Source organism: Microcebus murinus, chromosome 18 (assembly GCF_040939455.1).
Source record: "Microcebus murinus isolate Inina chromosome 18, M.murinus_Inina_mat1.0, whole genome shotgun sequence".
NCBI lineage: Eukaryota > Metazoa > Chordata > Mammalia > Primates > Cheirogaleidae > Microcebus > Microcebus murinus.
In genome coordinates this window covers 3,772,032-3,793,072 of record NC_134121.1, presented here as the reverse complement: position 1 = coordinate 3,793,072, position 21,041 = coordinate 3,772,032, and the positions used below count along the sequence as shown (strand labels likewise).

Below are 21,041 nucleotides of genomic sequence, written 5' to 3'. Positions count from 1 at the left end.
GGGGTCTCGCTCTTGTTCAGGCTGGTTTTGAACTCCTGACCTCGAGCAATCCACCCGCCTCGGCCTCCCAGAGTGCTAGGATTACAGGCGTGAGCCACAGCGCCCGGCCTGGAATGTTTTTCTAATTTTCAAAATTTTTACTCCTTAACTTTTAGCTTTCTGCCTAGGAGAGGGCTTCCAAGGTCTCCCTGTTTTTCTCTCATCACTCCATCCTATTCTTTTGGGTATGACTGAACCTGTCCCAATTGGTAATTATGCATTTATATATCTCCTTGTTTATTTTCTCTTTTCCATGAGGGCAGTGATTATGTTTCCAATGCCTAGCAGAATGCGTGGTACAAAGGAAGAACTCTGAGTGAAATAATGAACAAACACGGAAGTGAGGTGGTGATGGGGGTTCAAAGAGAGAGCTGCAACCAACTGCTTCTCTAATGGAATCAGCTGCATTTCCTTATCCAGGACAATCTGCCATAAACTTTTTCACATGTGTAGGATCCAACAGTTATGAGACATTCAGATGTGGGTGGATTCCAATTGTTGTTTTGAACTCTAGTGGGAAGCCACCCCCTTGAGTGAGCCCTCTGTGTGCAGGGTACTTCAAATCTAAATCTAATATTCCTTTTTTCTTTTAAAGAAAAAAGGTAAATAAATTAAGAGGCAGCCTGCTGAAATAATGCAAGAACACAGGCCTGTGAGTCCTGACTTAGTTTCTGGTCTTTGGTTCGTATATTGGCTTTGTTATTCAAAGACTTTGTATCTCTGTTTTCTTGCTTGTGAAATGAGATATTGGACTAGAAAAGATGAAAGTCCCCTCTAGTTCATATACTTTGGGCTGCAGGTAACAGAGTACTATAAGAGAGCTGTGAGCAATCAAGACATTTAATTATCTGTTGAAACAAGAATATGGAGCCATGATGGTTCTAGAGTTTGTCTAGTGGTTCAAAGATGTCATCAAGAACCCAGGCTGTTTTCTTCCTTCTGCTTTCCCATTGGTTTTGTCTGCAGGCTTGTCCCTCACAGTCACAAGAGGCCTGCTACAGTTCTAGACATCACAACCACCCACAAGGGTATCAAAAGCAAGTATGGGATAGGCATGGGGCAGAGCTCATAGGTCTCTCTCTTTTTATGAGGAAGTAAAATCTTTCCTGGAAGACCTCTAGCAGATGTCCTTTTATGTCTCATTGGCCAGAATGACCTCACTGTCCACTCTAGACCAATCACCAACAAAGAATGGACATGCCATGATTTGTTATCCCAAATATAAATTCATCCCCAGGGCTGACCTGTAATCAGCTAACAAAGGAGGATTCATGGCAGGCTGTCTAGGCTGCCTCATGGATCTGAAATTTGAGGATTCTAAGTGTTTGGCTTTAGGAGGCTTCCTTGTTATCCTGTAGGGACTAATTGTATTATTCATATCTCTGGTGAGGCAATGGCAAGGAAAACCATTTTTTAAGGAAGGGTTTACATTCCTGACTGAGGAGGGAAATGGAAAGGGAACAGATGGCCAAGAAAAATTTAGTAAACAACTGGGCCCAGCAGGTCATCTGTAGTAAAGGCCCTACAACTGAGCTGCCTGTTACTAAGAGGTATCCTAATAGGGAGCTGAAAAGATTAGAGATCGCCATAAATTATGGGGCAGGACCTCAGTTAACTTCCTCAGCAAACTACCAGTTCTTTTGCCTGTCCAGGCTACAAGATCAAGTATTCCTAGGAAGCAGAATCTTCCTTTAAAGCTGTTAGCTATAAGTCAGGTAACAGTTGGGGAATATATTCAGAATAGCCATATTAAAAACTACTATGTGTCAAGTACTGTGCTAGGTCCTGGGGATAACAATAGAAAGAGTCAAGGTCCTTGTCCTTAAAAGGCTGACATTCTACTTGAGGGAAACCATACAAACAGATAAACAGGCTCTATGACAAGTGTGTATATAAGGCCAGAGGGTAAGAACGGCCACCTCTAAGAGGTGACCAAGAAAGGAGGGATCTTTGAAAGAGGAACAGGTGTTTTGACTGATTTTGAGAATGGCATGAGCCAGAAAGGAGCCACTGGTCAGAAATGGCAGGCACTGGGAATGTGGGCCTGAGGCCGGGAGGGCTCTGGAGCCATGCTAAGTAGGAGCCTTATCCTGCAGGCAAAGTAAACTGGATATTTTCCACAGACAAGTCTTAAAGTACCACGAATCAAATTATTTCCCAGTCTCCCCCACCCCAGCCCACCCCCCAGAGATTATAAGGTTACAGAAAGATTTTATTCCACTTATTCAATATATTACATTGAATATGTTCATTTATATTTTACATACATATTATGGACCAGTCATTAATAACAAAGTTAATACCTTTGCTATAAACCATGTATAGACTAATTTATAGCAAAATGTCTAACAGGTATTTTGTGGTTTCCGCTGATTTTTAGTAAGATTTAATGGCTTAAAAATGACTAAAAAACTTAATATTTGCTATTTCCCAATTTTTGCCAACTCTGCTGTTAGTATTTCTCTATAGATAGGGGCACTGCCAGAACTCTTGTTCTCCAGCAGTTTACAGAGGTATTTTGAAATAATTCTGCCCATAGTCCCAGGCAAACCTCTTGTGTTACTTGTAGGAGACCAGGATTCTTGCCCAGAGCCATAGGGAGTGCTTCCTGACTCCAGCGGGCTCCAGTGCTCACTTCCTCAGGCCTTTATTTAAATGTCACCTCATCAGTAAAGCCATCCTTCACTACAAAACTACGGTTCTGTCAGTCCTGATATTCCTTACTGTTTTTTTCATTTTTATACCATACATATCTCCACACTGTTTACTAACTTAATGTTTGTTGTTTGTTTCCCCCTGCTAAAATTTAGCAGAGATCTTTGTGTATTCTGTTCACTGGTGTATCTTAACCACCTAGAACAGTGCTTTACAGAAGACCTAGACTCGGATCAATACCTAGGTAACTGGAAAAGTACAGTATGTCCTATGTCCTCACTTAGAAACTAAAACATTAAGCGAAATGACATAACTTCTGACAAACTCAATTTTACCATAATTGATATAAACATGATGAGTTAAGTTCCTAGTGTGTTTTGCTTAAAGTCACAGTTTCTAAGAACCTATCAACAACATTAGGTGAGGACTTACTGTATACTTTTAAGGCTTCTCCACCTCTTGTCATTGACTACCTTTTGTCACTGAATAGAAATGAGTTACTAAGTCAAGAATGAAAAGCTTATTGAGCTTGTTAGAGCAAAGCTACTCATCCTTGTTTACCTATCTTTAGTGTTCAGGGTAAAGGCCACAGTGCCCTTAAGGTGAACCTTAGAGGTGGTTAGGGCTAAATGGTCACGGAACAAAAGCAGAGGTGGGGGCTTGGACTTTGGTTGCAGAGTACTTTAAACAGACCATAACAGATGATGTTCTTTTGAACAGGTATAAGAGTTTGGTCACTGGGACTCGAGCAAGAGGGGTCATTGCTGTCCTCTGGGTCCTTGCCTTTGGCATTGGATTGACTCCATTCCTGGGGTGGAACAGTAAAGACAGTGTCACCAACAACTGCACGGAGCCCTGGGATGGAACCATGAATGAAAGCTGCTGCCCTGTGAAGTGCCTCTTTGAGAATGTGGTCCCCATGAGCTACATGGTATACTTCAATTTCTTTGGGTGTGTCCTGCCCCCACTGCTCATAATGCTGGTGATCTACATCAAGATCTTCATGGTGGCCTGCAGACAGCTTCAGCGCACTGAGCTGATGGACCACTCGAGGACCACCCTCCAGCGGGAGATCCACGCAGCCAAGTCGCTGGCCATGATTGTGGGGATTTTTGCTCTGTGCTGGCTACCGGTACATGTCATCAACTGTGTCACTCTTTTTCAGCCAGCTCGAGCTAAAAATAAGCCCAGGTGGGCAATGAATATAGCCATTCTCCTGTCGCATGCCAATTCCGTTGTTAATCCCATTGTCTATGCTTACCGGAACCGAGACTTCCGCTATACTTTTCACAAAATCATCTCCAGGTATGTTTTGTGCCAGGCAGATGTCAAGAGTGGGAATGGGCAGGCAGCGGCACAGCCTGCTCTCAGTGTGGGCCTGTGACCTGGGCTCTAGCCTCTTCAAGGAGAAAGTACAAATTCACAGTACATGAAGAGGCAGGGCATAACTAATTGATCCTCACTGTGGAAGACAGCTACACTTCACAAGCATGTGGGCTGCCTCTTCTGAGCACTTCCCTGGAGTTACCACATATCTCGCTAATATGTATGTGTTATTAGTAGGCACCAAGGGTTGTCAAATATATTTATAGTCTATTTGGCTGCTCTTACTGCATGGATGATGCTGACAACTTGAATGGATTCTAAAAGACTGTTTTGTTTTTAAAAGTCTGCCTCCTTTATGGTAGAAAATGACAAACTATTTTACTGTGAACTATTATAATGTAACTTTTTTTAACTTAGAAGCAATGGAAAAATAAAAGGTGGCTGTACTAAAAACTGTATACCTGGTTCCTAGGAAAGCAACCTGGAAAATTAAAACTATAATTCTTCAATCAAGAAACTGCTTTGTTAATTTAGGGAAGTGATATTTTCATAAGTTCTTAAGTAGAATTATCATCACATAACAATTTTAAGCTTCATTCTTGCCCATATACAGAAAACTACTCTAGAGGAAAAAACTGATGAAATGGGATCCCTCCTCTACTAAATTCCCCTTTCTAGAGCTAGATAGTCAATTTTGCTTCTCAAATTCAAGTTGGGGCAAGTTCTTTTTTTTTTTTTTTTTTTTTTGAGACAGAGTCTCACTTTGTTGCCCAGGCTAGAGTGAGTGCCGTGGCGTCAGCCTAGCTCACAGCAACCTCAAACTCCTGGGCTCGAGTGATCCTTCTGCCTCAGCCTCCCGGGTAGCTGGGACTACAGGCATGCGCCACCATGCCCGGCTAATTTTTATATATATATATCAGTTGGCCAATTAATTTCTTTCTATTTATAGTAGAGACGGGGTCTCGCTCTTGCTCAGGCTGGTTTTGAACTCCTGACCTTGAGCAATCCGCCCGCCTCGGCCTCCCAAGAGCTAGGATTACAGGCGTGAGCCACAGCGCCCGGCCTGGGGCAAGTTCTTGGAAGCCAAAGTATGAAAATTTTAGTTAGTAAAATTATGTAGCTGTGTATTAGGTGAAATAAAAATAAAACTTTTGAAAAGACAAGCTTAGGATGCTGCATTGGCTTGTTACGCATACTGCATCTACCTTGTATACTTTACCCTTAGGCTGCTTGAAAAAAAATAGTTATACTCGAAGTTGCTCAAGTAGCACAAAAGTCTTGATAGATTTTATTCCTCACATCTCAACTAACAAAAGGCTCTGCAGAACAGACCACACATTGCAAAAATCTGTGGCCTTGGGCTTTTCACCTAGCATTCATTCACTAGTGGCTCATGTTCTGGGAGGCACAAGAAATTCTCGTTCTGTATGAAATCTGTCTCCTCTTCATCTATCATTGCTTCTTTGCTCTGAGTCCAACTGAGTCTCTTATCTCTCCCTTCTCATACTTCTCCTGGTATCTATTTTATCTTTTCTTCTTCAGACTAAAAATCCCTAGTCATAACTGTAGTTTCCTTCCAGGACATGATTTTTAGTCTGTTCCTTCATTTGTTTTGTCATAAAGCTCAGAAATGCATGCAGAGCACAACCAGCTCTTTCCTTTTTCTAAATACTACCTTTCTAACAACACAGCCTATTTAAGTTGTTTAGGCACCAACACCACAGATGCCTGAAACTTACTGAAACCAGAACTCCTCAGTCTTTTCATATTTGTCGCTATTTAGCCACATCTCTACTGTTATCTTTTATTGCTGCTGAATAATTTTCTGGACCCAAGGAAAAGAACTAAGACCTATTCATCTAAACTTTATCTCACACTCAGTTTGGTCTACCATTCTAGCCTTTTAAGAATCACTAGTAATTCAGTCACTTAAGAATCTAATTATCCCTAAAAAAAAAAAAAAGCATGTAAATAATTGTGCACATAACAAGATATTCAGCTTTATTTGAATCTAAAGTGCTGATTCCATCCAGGAACATTTTTTACCTAAGGGGCTCAGAGGCTGGTTCAGGTTTTTCATGAGAAGACTGTGCTGGGCTTCTAAACATACACACACCTTCCATAACCCACAGCCCTTTCCTACAGTCCAGGAAGGAAAAAGGACAATAGCAAGGAGTCTCTCTAGATGATCCATTTCACCCCTCTTCCATGTGAACCATGACATATGGTTCTTGACGGGACTTCTATTTTGAAAGACAATGATGCTCAATCTGTACCTTTTAATTTTCTTGTCTCTTCTCCATCAAAAATATGTCAGTCAATTGCTTGTCAGAGACACATAGCTGCTGACAGGTCCTCACAACCTGACTAAGATAAACTGCCAAGAGATGTTTGCACTGGAATAGAAAACATAGAGTCCTGTTAGAAACAGGGCCAGGGTTGACCAGTCTAACCAAGACCTTAAGACCTCTCATAACCACCATACTCAGCAGGAAAGAACTAGAGTACACAGATTATGGGGCCTTTAACTTACTGCCTAATACTGCTGATAAAGATGAGACAGCTGTACTCTCTCTAGAAGTCAGAGGGGACAAAGACTTATTTTCTCTGCTGCTTTTAAAATAGTTTAGATCCAGTGGACACAGGGTGTATAAGCCATTGTGAAAACCAAAACAGGCTTCTCATTTTAGTCCTAAGTTATAATTTCTTCCTTGCTTTCAAAGAGCTGTCACAGCAATGACTAACATTCCTTGAGGCACTACATTGCTAAATGCTTCTCATAAATTATCTCATTTAAATCTGACAGCTACCCTACCAGAATAGGTATTTTAACCATATGCTTAGAGTCTACGGTTTATTCCTTTAACTACTGTGTTGTATTTCCGGGGTTGGGGGCAGGGAGGAATGGTGGTAAAACTCTCACATATATTGACCTGTACACACCTCTGGGGAGATAACTGTTCGATATGATGTCACTGAACATAGCTTTAGATCTTAAACAGGCCCTAGTTCAATCCTATCATTTTACAGGTGAAATAAATTTATGGCAAATCAGCTATGAACGTATATCCAACTTACCATCCAGGTCCCAAGATATTTAAGAAGTAAACAGCATAAAAGAAAGGGGAAGAATGGAGTGGAGGCCATTATTTTCTGCTTTGGCAAGAATTAAAAAATAGCTACTTGCTCTCAGGAAGGGAATATCTTTCCCTTTGGAATAAGGTGTATGTGAGCATATTTTGTTTCTGCTTGATGCTCTGGACTCTGGACAAAATTGGCAAAGGCTTAAAGACAGGCAAAGGCACTCCTACCACATGTGAAAGTCAAGTGTGGTGCCAGGCTGTCTTACTATAGGAGGAAGACATACCTCATGGCTAGATGTGGGGATATACAAAGTTGCTAACATCCAGTTTAGTTTGTATTTTTGCTGGGCCATCTAATCCTCTAGTGCCAACTTCCAGGACTACTGTGTTGTCCTCCCATGTGCACCCATTACCTTTTAAATAAAAATGCAGAAAACTGATGTAGTTTTAAAAATGACATTGCATTTTTGAAGGCTAAACCCAAAAGAGATGACTGACTAACTGAAGTCAAGGACAATAAACTGTAATACTATTTGTTTCAACATGTAGTAAAATTGCCATTTTGTATGACTCTTAAACTACAAAGTAAGGGCTAACAATTTCCCTACCAATTCAACTATAATGGGAAGAGCCTCCCCATGCTCACCAGTAGGCTTTCACTCTTCCGTAGCACTAAGAAGGCAAATGCAGGACATGAACAGTAATGACAAGAAGCCAAACATATGTATGTTTTACCAGAACTTCCAAGTACCTAGGAAGAAAAGGACAGATAGGGTCAGATCTCAGAAGGTATGCTGGAAAAACCACTTCTTTCCTTTTTATCTATTTAATGACTCAGAATTGCTCTGCAAATTGTACTGGGAAGAACTGCAGCAATGTTTTACAAAAAAAGAGGAAACTCAACTTCTCTTCTTGCCAGTGTGCAGACTCTTCCTTCCTTATCTCTCAGTGCTCTCTACCCTTTAGGACTTCATACAGTGGAAGTAAAGAGTTTCACGCTAGTTCAACCATCCATATGAACCATTTTGTTCCTGTAACTATTGATTCATAGAGCCTACTCTGTGGGCTGACTATAATTAGAAGTAGAGGGGAAAGCCTTTCTCATCTACATTTTATTGTGGAGTTTCTTAATCTTTGGTATTTTACAGCATGTGTGTAAATTTCTAAAGCTTGCATCATATACCTCAAGAGTGTGAAAACAGGTAAATAGTGATTAGTGGGACAGGAATACGATTCAGAAGAAGAAAGTGAGAAAAGGCTTTTGAAAAGCATTTGAGTGGGGTGAATAAATAAAGCAAAGAACTTTGCAATAGGATGACTCAGCTGTTCAGGATAGAGGTCTAAGGAAAAGAGGCAAGCCCAGATTTGCCTGCTCATCTAGCAGGATGGAAGGAGGACATAGATTGGTGAAGAGTTGGTAAGAGGCCCAGTCTAAGAACAGACAGCCTTGGTGGCAGTCAAGAGGGACAAAAAGGAGAGGTACAGGGAAAGTAACATGCATCTGCAGAGTGAATGGACAAAGTTTTTAGAGAAATCACTCTCTACCACCAAATAGCTAAAAACTTTCTTTTGAGGACTTCATTCCTAGAGTTAATTTCCAAACTGGATAAATAAATTATGTGTCCAAGGGAAGCAGAAATATCTCAAGGGTTATTTTATAATGAACTACTACTTAGGAATTTGCCACAAGGCCTTCAAATTAGTTTTAGGGTCTAAGATGACAATCTGAATGAAAAAGCCGGGACTTTTTTTGGGGGGGGAATTATAATGTTAGCACTCCTGGGATTCCTTCCTCTTTCCCCTCCTGCTCAGAGAATAAAGCAACAGGGAAGGCTTTAACCAAAGAAAAAATAGCAGATTCAAGTGTTGTGTTTTTGTTTGTCACATGTCCTGTGGTTCATAGAATGCAGCCATCTCAGTAGTTTTTTGACCAAGTCAGAATTCCTTGGAGGTTATTAGATTACCAGAAATGGCCGATTGGATAAGAAGATGCCTACTGTACCCATTAAAGATTTCAGTTCCCATTACAAATTAGATATTAAAAAGCCACATTTTACATTATTTTGTACTGTAAGGCTCTGACAAGTTATGAACATAGCACTTATACCACTGGATATCAATGAAATTTCCCTAGCATGTCTGGAAAATTTAAACTGAAGGGAGAGCATTGAAGCTGTTTTCCATTTAATCCTAAAGAAAAACCATAACATCCAGTAGTGACATGAATAATTCTTGGGTCTTCAAACTATTTACCAATGAGAAAAACTGTAGATTTCTTCTCTCTTTAGTTATTTTATGTCTGTTCTCTCTAGATTTTCTTAAGCAGACATAAACCTCTGGGATTCTACAATGATTTGAATGATTCACTGGTTCCTTCTTATTGTGGGTGCCATTCATCAGAATGCTCCCTGGACTATGTTGAATAAATGCCTGGTGACTTAGGAATGGTGAGAAATTCTATAGAAGTTCCCTTGCTTGATTCTTTCAAAGGCTGAGACTAAAAGTAAAATGTTTATCTGCCTGTCACAGTAAATAGTGTAAAGACTTAAATTCTGAATTTGCTTCTCCCTTCTCTAGCAGTGGACAACAAATGAACCCAATAATCAGGCAAAAATCTGAGTCAGAAATGTTTAGAACTGGAAATTGACCTGAGGGATAATCTAATTCAATTCTTTGCTCCTTCAATGGAAAAACGGCCTCCTCTTACAGGAATTACTGTTAGATCCCCAATCATAGTTTGGAATGTTTATCCCCAGAAGGGTAGAACTTTTTAAAAAAGTAACATGCAGAAAGAGGATGTTCGTTCAGACCATGACTAGACTCGTAGGAACCTGGAGAAGTCTACTGTGGTTTCAGTTAGGTTACAAGGAAGTGACCCACCTAGATAGATCACCCATTCATGGATACAGTTTTATTTTATGAGCATTCCAAGCCTCACATGTTATTTCACAGTGGTAAACTATATTATTTATTGTTTCCTGTGTTTGGTGCCTCTCTCTGGAAAAAGGATTACACATTCTTGTCCTATTAAATACAGACTGGCCATGTTACCTGCTTTAGTAAAATGTGAGTAGCCAAGCAGAAACATTAAATATTGTCATGTACCATGTCCTCTTTTTTATCTGCTATGAGATGCACACTGTTCCAGATAGGGGCTGCTTCACCAACTGGGATCCCTGAGTGAAGATGTTTTGGAGCAGAGCTGCAATTAACTCCCGATAGATATACTACATGAATAAAATATAAAACTTTGCTTTTGTATGCCTTTTAGATTTGGGGTATTAACTGAGCATAATTTAGTCTCTCCTGACTAAAGCATCCCCCTTCCTAAGTGAACCAAAAAAGTTAATAAAAAGTTTAAAAATTCTGATGACAGCAACATATATTACACTTGGAATACAATAAGAATATTAGGGTAGACCTATGGAATAAAGATTGACCTGTGGAAAGATAACTAGGTGGGCATCATGACCGTGTCTAAATTAACTTCTATCATCTCATACAACCCATGAAGCCAAATTCTTACTATATTACTATACAATGTAACCATTAAGGTTAATTTGAGGGTATATAACATTTCTACAGCCTTATTTAATTCAAACTCCAAGATGACTACCACAATTCTAGGAAGTTAGCATTTTATGACTAATAAAGCAATGTAATATTATACGGGATGTGAATGACAAAAACTAAATAAGTCACTTTAAACAATGCATGGTAGGCTGGGCGTGGTGGCTACGCCTGTAATCCTACCACTCTGGGAGGTGGAGGCGGGAGGATCGCTCGAGGTCAGGAGTTTGAGACCAGCCTAAGCAAGAGCGAGATCCCATTTCTACTAAACATAGAAAGAAATTAGACAACTAAAAATATATAGACAAAATTAGCTGGGCATGGTGGCACATGCCTGTAGTTCCAGCTATTTGGGAGACTGAGGCAGGAGGATTGCTTGAACCCAAGCAAGGAGGATTGCTTGAACCCAAGGAGTTTGAGGTTGCTGTGAGCTAGGCTGATGCCATGGCACTCTAGCCTAGGCAACAGAGTGAGACTCTGTCTCAAAAAAAAAAAATTATAAGAAAAAAAAAGGCATGGTGACCACTGGGAAGAACAAAGCCAATAATAATTAAAATACTTAAAACAAAATCTTTAAGATTTTACCAATGACTAGATCACAGAACTAAAGGACAGTTAGAAGTCTGCTTGCCCAGGTCAAGTACTGTGCTAAATAATGGAACTGAAACCAAACTGAGACCAAAAATACATGGGAAAAACTTGAAGGCACCTTAGCTACATAAAGACCAAAAATAAAAACACTAAGAAAGAAAACAGAAACACTTTCTCAGGTATAAGTAATAAGTTCAGTGACTGATTATTAATCTATAAATGAGAAAATTCTTCCAATAGGCAGTCTCTTTTGAGTAGGAAAATACCATCCACAAGTTTTCACTGCAGTGTCCAACACTACTTATTGCATTTCCTTAAGGAAGAGATGCATAAGATTTTGCCAGATCAATGAAGTTATGCTACAGTGTGGAATGGCAAGTTAACTGACTAAGCAAATGCACCTATTTGTCCAAGCAGGTTTTGCTTAACTCATTCATTCCCTAAGAATTAACTGGCATGGTCTTTCAATGATAGTTAACTTAATCAGGTATAAGCTCTGAGACGTTCACTGTAAATAAACCAGAATTTTTTTTGTTTTGAGACAGTAGACAGTCTCACTCCAGTGCCCCGAGTAGAGTACCGTGGTGTCAGCCTAGCTTACAGCAACCTCAAACTCCTGGGCTTAAGCAATACTCCTGCCTCAGCTTCCTGAGTAGGTGGGACTACAGGCATGTGCCACCAGGCCCGGCTAATTTTTTCTATTTTTAGTAGAGAGGCATCTCGCTATTGCTCAGGCTGATCTCCAACTCCTGAGCTCAAGTGATCCTCCCACCTTGGCCTCCCAGAGTGCTAGGATTACAGGCGTGAACCACCACACCTGGCCAATAAACCAGAATTTAAACTCTGAAAAATTTCCCTCTTCCTGGTCTTCAGTAAAGGCTGGATTATATACAAGAACTGGTGGCTTTTTTATCTTTTTCACCCCTTCTAAGCCAGACAGAAAATTTGATACCACTGCCAATATTTCCATTTCATTCACAAGATTCTTTTCCCTCAACCCTGCTGCACTTACTGCTTTGTCGCATATAGCTAAACTGGGGGGCAGGGAGGGCTCAGGCAGCTGGAGTTTGGCCCATTGCTTATATATATAGTCAATTCATGTCTCACAAGACAGGCAGTGTGGGGTAGCCAGATGTGACTGTTACTTTACTTTTTTTCATTTCACTTTCCTGAAAAGAAATATCTTGCTGGGTTCTTGGTGAGTACTATCAGTAAGAGAAAAAAGTAATTCAGGTGTCTGATAAGAGGCTGTTACTTCACTAATCTATCTATCCCTATGATAAACTCGAAGAGGGCAAAACTAAGGTCCAGGTAGACTGCCTGCATTCAGCAGTTTGTCCCTTTAATAAATACTTCTTCACAATGGTTTTGAAAGATCATTTCTGACAGACAGATCTAAGCATGTGGAAGGACCTCAAAATACATTTTGGCTTTTGCTTGTAAACAAGAGATAATGAACAAAATGAAAATGCCAGTGAATTTATTGGTGAGTACCTCTATTATCAAACAACAGGAAAGCAAAAGTTGACTATAATCCATTAGTCAAAATGCTACTGAGTTAATAGGTCATATTTATCTTAATTACCAAAATGCTTGGAGGACATTATGTTAAGTGAAATAAGCCAAGCATGGAAAGACAAACACATGATCTCACTTGTATGTGGAATCTAAAGAAGTTGAACTCATAGAAGTAGAAATAATGGTGGTTTATCAGGGGTCTGGGCCGGAGGAAGAGCATGGGGAAATGTTGGTCAAAGGGTACAAAATTTCAGTTAGAAGGAATAAGTGCAGCAGCTCTACTGTACATCATGGTGACTATAGTTAATAACAATGTATTATATACTTGAAAATTGCTAAGAAAGTAGATTTTGAGTTTTCTCACCACAAAAAAACAAGGATGTGAGGTAATGGATATGTTAATTAGCTTGATTTAGTCAAAACCTTGTAAACAAGGTTTTACATATCTCAGAACATGTTATATGCCATAAATATAAATAATTTTTGTCTAAAAATAAATAAATAAATAAATAAATACTAGTATGTTAATTTTACTAAGTTGGGTCAAAAACTTCTCAACAGTCCAAGAAGTACTTAAAGCTGTTCACCAGCTTCCACAGAGATTCATGAAAACATTTTATTTTAGGGAGTTTCTATTGAGATCATCCCCTAGATCTAGAGACTTCTACCTGGTAAACACGCCTTCCACTAGGTGATGAGATTAAGGTGATGGTCTGTCGATCAACTAGGTCCAAGGCCTGGATGGCTGATGAGCCAAAGACAAACTTCAGCCTAGGATATAAAAAGACTTCAGATTAGAAGGCCTGATCTCAAAGTCACCTCAGTAATTTGAAAATTTTAAAAATTCATTTTAATTTGGAAAAAAAAATAATATAGTAAAACCCATGGACTCCCCAGAATTAATAAATGTTAACATCTTGTTCATGCATTTCAGATCTTCTTGGATTCTTTTTTTAAATAAAAGGAGTAAACTATTACAGATAAAGCCCTCTTACTACTTCTTTATAGTGCCTCCTATACTTCTCCATACCTTCCATTTATCCCTGAGGCAACCACATGCATTCGTTGGTTTCCTTCCTGATAATGTTTTTTTTTTTTTTTTGAGACAGAGTCTCACTTTGTTGCCCAGGCTAGAGTGAGTGCCGTGGCGTCAGCCTGGCTCACAGCAACCTCAATCTCCTGGGCTCAGCGATCCTACTGCCTCAGCCTCCCTAGTAGCTGGGACTACAGGCATGCGCCACCATGCCCGGCTAATTTTTTTTTGTATATATATTTTTAGTTAGTCAATTAATTTCTTTCTATATTTTGGTAGAGACGGGGTCTTGCTCAGGCTGGTTTTGAACTCCTGACCTCGAGCAATCCGCCCGCCTCGGCCTCCCAGAGTGCTAGGATTACAGGCGTGAGCCACCGTGCCCGGCCCTGATAATGTTTTTATATTGTATTATACATAGAACATGTGTGCACACCCATATATATACATGTGCATGTTTGTATGTATATGGCATATACATACGGCATTTTTTGTAAGTTTTAAAACACAAAAGGTATATTGTAGGCTTCTTTTGGCAACTTGCTTTTTCCACTCAATGCTTTTTAAATGATGCATGTTGATATATATTTCTTTTTATTTAATTTTTGAATAATATTCCATTATATGTACGTACTGCCTTCAATTTGTTAAGTACTCTATTGATAGGTATTCTGCTTCCATTTTATACTATTATAAATATTCAATTATCCCTGTCCATGTCCCATGGGACACAAATATGAAAATTGTTCCTGGTTATATAACTAATAACAGAATTGCTGGGCCTCAGGATATGTGCAATTTTCAACTTTAATATGTGTTGCCAATAGCTTTCCACAGAGTATCACTCCCAACAGCACTGTACTAGAGTCTTATTTTCTCCATGTCCTCACCAATACCAGTATTACCAGACTTTTTCACATTTGACCATCTGATAGGTATTAAATTTGTATTTTTTTGATTAGTAATAAGACTATCCAGCTGAAGAAAAAATTTGATATGTGGGAATAATCTTATGATATAATGTTAGCAAGAAAGGCTGGGGATAAAATTATATATTTATAAATTCTCAACTCTGTTGACATTTTTTTCTTAAGGAAATCTACAATTATCTCAAATAAAAAGTTTAATTAGAAAAAAGGCAATAAACCAAAATGTAAGAGTGATTATTACTGGGTGGTATGATTGCTGATGTTTTTCATGTTTTATTTCCAATAAAATAGTTTTTTAAACGTGTAGGTTATTTGTATAAACTGGAAAATAAAATGGCTGGGTTGAACTAAAATTGAAAAATTAGTGTTTTCTTTATTTTTTTAGAGACAGTGTCTCACTCTGTTGCCCAGGCTAGAGTGAGTGCCATGGCATCAGCCTAGCTCACAGCAACCTCAATCTCCTGGGCTCAAGTGATCCTGCTGCCTCAGCCTCCCGAGTAGCTGGGACTACAGGCATGTGCCACTATGCCCGGCTAATTTTTTGTATGTATATTTTTAGTTGGTCAATTAATTTCTTTCTATTTTTAGTAGAGATGGGGTCTCGCTCTTGCTCAGGTTGGTTTCGAACTCCTAACTTCGAACGATCCGCCCACCTCGGCCTCCTAGGATTACAGGTGTGAGCCACCACGCCCGGCCAAAGAACTCATGACTTGGCTGGGTGTGGTGGCTCACACCTGTGATTCTAGTACTCTGGGAGGCCAAGGTGAAAGGATCGATTGAGCTCAGGAGTTTGAGACCAGCCTGAGCAAGAGGGAGACTCTGTCTCTACCAAAAATACAAAAAAATAAAACAACCATGATTACTTCCCTGGGATATTCTTGTAAGTGGAATTTCTGAGTCAAAGAATAAGCATGTTTTAAATCTCCTGTAGCCTTTGACAGATTACTCTCTAATTTACATTCCTACTAGAAGAGTGTAAGTTATCCCTTTCCTTATATTCTTGCCAACATCTTTTCTGTGGTTGCTAGTTTCATAGATGAAAACTTACCTTATTATTTTAATTTGTATTTTTATGGTTACTACTAAGATTTACCTTTTCCCCACAAAGTTTTTGGGTATTGCATCCTTCTATTATTTGCCCATTTTCTTTTTTAAAGCAGTAATTTTTTTTCTGGTAATATATAATTCTTACAAAGAAACTGAAGAAACAAACAGGTTAAAGCTCTTCTATAAATTCTATCTCTTTCCTTCTCCTTAAGATAAACACTGGTATAGGTTGGTGTATATCCTTCAGGTCTTTTAAATATAAGAGTATATACGTAATTAAGTGTCACTTACTTATAGGTAGCTTTCATTTTTTTTGTTGCTATTGAGAATATAATTATGTTTTTGAACTTTGTGGTATGAAAGAATGATTTTTGATTTCTATATTTTTTAAAGAACTGGCCACTCTATTTTATTCTCTTGTCTTTTTTTAAATTAGCTATAGCATCTACAAATAATAATTGTTTTTCCTTGCAGATAGGTATACTTCCAATTACTTTATCATGTGTTAGTGTAACAGGTACTATTTCTGGACCATGCTAAACAAGAGTAGCAAATAGGACAATATAGGAATGCCTTATATCGTCCATGTAGTGTCTGGCTATTCATTTGAGACAGTTTTTAAACAATCAGGTCAAGAAAATATTGTTCCTAGTTTAGTAAGAATATTTTCAAAATCAAGAGTTGATGTTGAAAGGATTTGGCTCTTAAAACACATAAAGGTTAAAAAAAAAAAAAACCAAACACAACAACGTATGTACTTACGATAATAAATGCTCATCAGGAACTGTAAAAAACAGGAAGGGAAAAAAAGTTGATCATGTTAAAGCAGTGATCACTGACAAAAATCTTAAGAAACACTAGATAACCAAAAAGACTTCTGTGTACGATGGTGAACTGAACCTACAGATCTAGTTTTACTTCTTTTTCAAACCCCACTAAGACAATAATAAAAGGATTTTTACAAAAGTATAAACTCCAAAGGATGAGAAAGACAGAGAGAAACAATAGCTAAGATATGTTGGAAGCTGACAGACAAACATAAAATCATTTCCAAGGCCCAAGAAACCTGAATCCTAAACTAGCAGTGGGGAGAGCCAAGTACCAATCTGATTTATAGTCCATAATCCACCTCCCCCTAATCCTGAAAAACCCTCAGAAACTGGTGGCATGAGGTAGCTCTGAAGGTAGAGATGAAGCAGGGATACTAAACTAAGACTCTTTAAAAGTAAGTTTAAGAAGCAGTAGGACCCCAGTTACCCTCCTTAGATTTAGGTGGCTGCTTCTCCCTCCTAGTGGCAAAAGACTAGGTTTATTTTCTGGATAAGTTCAAACACAGGATATTTGGACTGGGGGACATACTAGGCACAGTGGGGGTAAAAGTGTCACACTGAAACCATGGAGATTTCTTGCTGTTCCCCCATATGGCTTCTGTAACACAAGCATTCAGGTCTTTACTGTACAGACAGGACACTGGAAGTCTTCCTTGGGGACTTCCCAAAGGAAGTGGGAATGACACTGAAATGGTTTCCCCAACTAAACAGCCTAGCGAGAACTATAAGGACATTCACAGTCCATAAGCCCCTCCACTGCCCAGAACTTCCAATACATTTTTTAGTCTTTCATTCTTAAACATGACTAGACAACAAGAATTACCAGACAACAAAGGAAAGAAGAAAGAGAACAAAACAAACAGAAAAAAGCTAATTAAAGGAAAAACTGCAGAGAGAAAATTTCAAATGCCTATTATTAATATTAAAACTTTACTATCAGAGAAAAAACAAGTCAGTGCAACCATAAAACAGGCACAAGGTATAATAAAATGGGTTTCTTTAGTAAAAAAATTATAAATTAAAAATATGATAGTAGAAATGAAAAACTCATCAGAAAATCTGGAAGATAAAGTTGAAAAAAGTTGCCAGGAAGTAGAGAAAATAAAAAGATAAAATATAAGAACCATACTCAGTCACAAGGATAATCAATACAGGGCATTCGGTAACTGAATAATATGACTACCAGAAACAGAGAAAACAGATGGATGGAAGTCATCAATCAGATAACTTAAAATTTCCCAGAATTGAAGGATATGAATTTCTAGCTTGAAAGGGCCCACTGGGTGACCACACAGCAAAGTGAGTAAAACAAACCTCATCAGAAGATTCAGAACACTGCTTATAAAGAGAAGATAATTCAGACTTCCAGAGAAAATAAAGGTCACATACAAAATCAGGAGCAACAACAGAAGCTAGCAGATAGTGGAATGTTTTCAGATGTCCAACATATAATTCAATACCTAGTCAAACTACCAGTGAAGTGTGAGGGTAGAAAAAGAACTTTTTAAGAAATGCAAACAGTACAACTCATGTCCACTTGTTCAGGCTGCTAAAGTATGAGCTCCACAAAGCAAGGTAGTAAAACAAGAAAAAGAAAATTGTAGGGCCGGGCACAGAGGCTCATGCCTGTCATCCTAACACTCTGGGAGGCCGAGGCAGGAGGACTGCTTAAGCTCAGGAGTTTGAGACCAGCTTGAGAAAGAGTTAAGACCCCTTCTCTACTAAAAATAGAAAAATTAGCTGGACCTGGTGGAATGCACCTGTAATCCCAGCTATTCGAGGGTTGAGGGAGGAAGATCACAAGCCCAGGAGTTTGAGGTTACAGTGAGCTATGATGACACCACTGCACTCTACCCAGGGTGAAAGAGCAAGACTGTCTAAAAAAAAAAGTAGGCTATACTAAACATAAGGCCCAACATAGGTAAGGAGAATTCCCAGTTAATAGTGGTGAAGGGAGAGCTCCAGAAACAACCAAGATATCAGCCAGTCCATATTTAGGCAAGTCAGAAGGCTCTAAGAGAGATTTCTTAGGAAAATGAAAATGACAAACACCTCATTCATCGGAACATCTTGAATGGAGATTTAGAACACTGGTAAAGCGTGTGAGGTTGAATTAGGGGTAAACGCATAGAAAACTAAACAAGCGAACAAACAAAACCAAAGCAGTTAAAACTCCAGGGAAACCAAAAAGTCGCAAAGGAAAGGAAGAGTACTAATAACTTTCTACATGGTTTTGCTGTGACCATCATCATGTAAGTGTAAATTTGGAATCTTGATCTCAAAAAATTACTGCTGAAGAATGGGGGTCAGGAAGGGTGTATGACTATCTAGAACAGGGGTCCTTAAACTACAGTCCGTGGGCCACATGTGGGTGTTTTTGCCCATTTGTTTTTTTTACTTCAAAATAAGATGTGTGCAGTGTGCATAGCAATTTGTTTATAGTTTTTTTTAAACTATAGTCTGGCCCTCCAACGGTCTGAGGGACAGTGAACTGGCCCTGTTTAAAAAGTCTCAGGACCCCTGATCTAGAACAAATACTTTGAAAGAGCAGAAAACAGTTCTGCTGGAAATAAACATGAATCAACAGCAGTAGTCACTGTGTCTGAGGCATGGGTGTCAAGGGCGGCTATAAGGCCCCTTTCAAGACTGTCAGTGTACAGACTAATCCATTCTGACAGAGCCCAGTTCATACTTGTGTAAAGTGACAGCAGTCCAAACACTCAGGCCATCAAATCTTAGAGCCCTAGAACAACTGTTTCAGTTAGCTTTTACTCCACTCTTTCTAGAATCAAATATGTTTGAATACCTGGCTGGCCTAACCTTTTAAGCATCCATACTTAAGTCTTGTTAGTTTTGACTGAAATGAGAAAATAAAAGTTGGCTTGCTTTTCTGAGTTCTTTAAAAACTTCAACTCAAACCCTTTATAGTACAGTACAGTAGTTTTAAAACAAAAGCCACCCAGTGAATAAATGGTGGCAGTTTTGTGGCCTAAGTTGACTGTTATTTATAAGATGGCCATTTTTACATCAGAAGAATAGTTCTAATTAGTTCGATGCAATTTTTTTTTTTGAGATAAGAGTCTGGCTCTCACCCGCGCTGAAGTACAGTGGCATCATCATAGCTCACTGCAACCTCAAACTTCTGGGCTCAAGCGATCCTCCTCCTGCCTCAGCCTCCCAAAGTGCTAAGATTACAGCTGTGAAGCCACCGAGCCCGGCTAGTCAATGCATTTTGATTCTAAGTATTCTCTCATTCTAGTATGCTGTGAACACACCCTGAGATCACCTCTTCTCAGTGATTTTGGTGAGCAGTCACAGGGCAGCCTCTTCTGGTCAGAGGAAAAAAGGTACTTTCACAACGTCCAGGTTCACTCCAGTAATCGCGTACGTATTTGGGTTTTGTGGGCCTAAAATACTTATTTTGTGAACAAAGTGTATGAAAATATTAAAGTTAACATCAGAACTTGAGAAATAAGCTTAATAACTCAAAATTCTGAGTAAAATAATTCAAAACTTCACTTTTCTGTATCTCACTTAAGGCTCCCGTCCCTTCCACGCCCCCACGCGGTGCCGGGGCGCCGTCCCCCGCAACCCCCTGCGCTTCGGCCCGCGGCGGCTCGCTCCCCGAGGGCGGGCTCCTGCGACTGCGCCGTGCCCGAGGTGCCTGCTGAATAGATTTGAGTTTTACTCGCCCGGTTTCACTGTTTTTCTCCTTTAAATGAGCAAGGGATTTACAGGTAGAACCACACAGGAAAAAAACGCCGATGGCCCACTACGAGGTGTGCGGGGCGGCGTGCGGATGCCAGCGCCCGCCTCCCGGTGCCCGGCCCCCCACGCAGCCACGAACGACGTCCGTCCCGTACTTCGCGCGCTCTCCTGCACCGCGGCGGCCATCTCGCTCAGGAGCTCTTCCACGACCGCGGGAAGCGCGACGGCCATGGCGCCGCAGAGTGTGCCCGCCTCAGAGGACGCAACGTCCGCGGCGCTCCCGCTGCCAGCGCCGACCCACCAAGGATTCCGGCTGCCAGTCGGGGGCGGGGCGAGACGGGAGTGACGTCAGCGTGCGCCATTGCGCATGCGGCGGCAACGGTGACGACTCCTCGTCGCCACGGCCCGACCAATCCGGCGAGCGCTCGGCGCGGGGCGGGGCGCCCGGTCTCGGCCAGCCTGCAGTGCGCAGAGGACGCGGCGGGAGCATGTACCGGCTCCTGAGCCGGAGCCTGGGCGGGGGCCTCTTGCGGGCCGCAGGGCGGCGGTGCCGGGGCTGCTCGGTGCGCACGTTCCCGGTGCTGGCCGGAGGCCCGGGGCCCGAGGTGCAGGTGCCGCCGTCCCGTGTCGCGCCGCACGGGGGTGGCCCGGGCCTGCTGCCGCTGCTGGCAGGTGAGGGGCGCGGGCGGGGCCGGCCGGGCGGGGACCGGGGCGC

The 21,041-nt window shown here is 40.5% G+C and overlaps 2 protein-coding genes and 1 long non-coding RNA gene across 7 annotated transcripts in view; 2 read left to right on the top strand and 1 right to left on the bottom strand.

Annotated features, from left to right (window-relative positions):
• Window positions 1-20,003, top strand: part of ADORA2B (adenosine A2b receptor) — a 37,328-nt gene extending 17,325 nt beyond the window's left edge. The window contains exons 2-3 of one of the 2 annotated variants that reach the window (XM_075994023.1): window positions 3,415-3,999; window positions 19,878-20,003. In XM_075994023.1, coding sequence (XP_075850138.1) covers window positions 3,415-3,999; window positions 19,878-19,887 — 595 coding nt within the window. In that variant the 3' untranslated portion in view covers window positions 19,888-20,003. Of the gene's footprint in view, window positions 1-3,414; window positions 5,296-19,877 lie in introns of those variants that run through there. The other variant, XM_012737900.2, reaches the window with a different exon arrangement.
• On the bottom strand, window positions 13,449-20,585 carry LOC142861898 (uncharacterized). The gene is made up of 4 exons (XR_012912997.1): window positions 20,482-20,585; window positions 19,894-20,033; window positions 16,551-16,572; window positions 13,449-13,553 (listed from the first exon to the last, which is right to left on the bottom strand). It is a non-coding gene; the product is annotated as an uncharacterized LOC142861898 (long non-coding RNA).
• The window catches only part of TTC19 (tetratricopeptide repeat domain 19), a 57,115-nt gene continuing 56,357 nt past the window's right edge, over window positions 20,284-21,041 (top strand). For all 4 annotated transcript variants that reach the window (XR_012912996.1, XM_075994022.1, XM_012737908.3 and 1 more), the window contains exon 1: window positions 20,284-20,998. Coding sequence is in view for 3 of the 4 variants with exons in the window: in XM_075994022.1 (XP_075850137.1) it covers window positions 20,383-20,998 (616 nt within the window). In the remaining variant the exon portion in view is untranslated. The remainder of the gene's footprint in view (window positions 20,999-21,041) is intronic.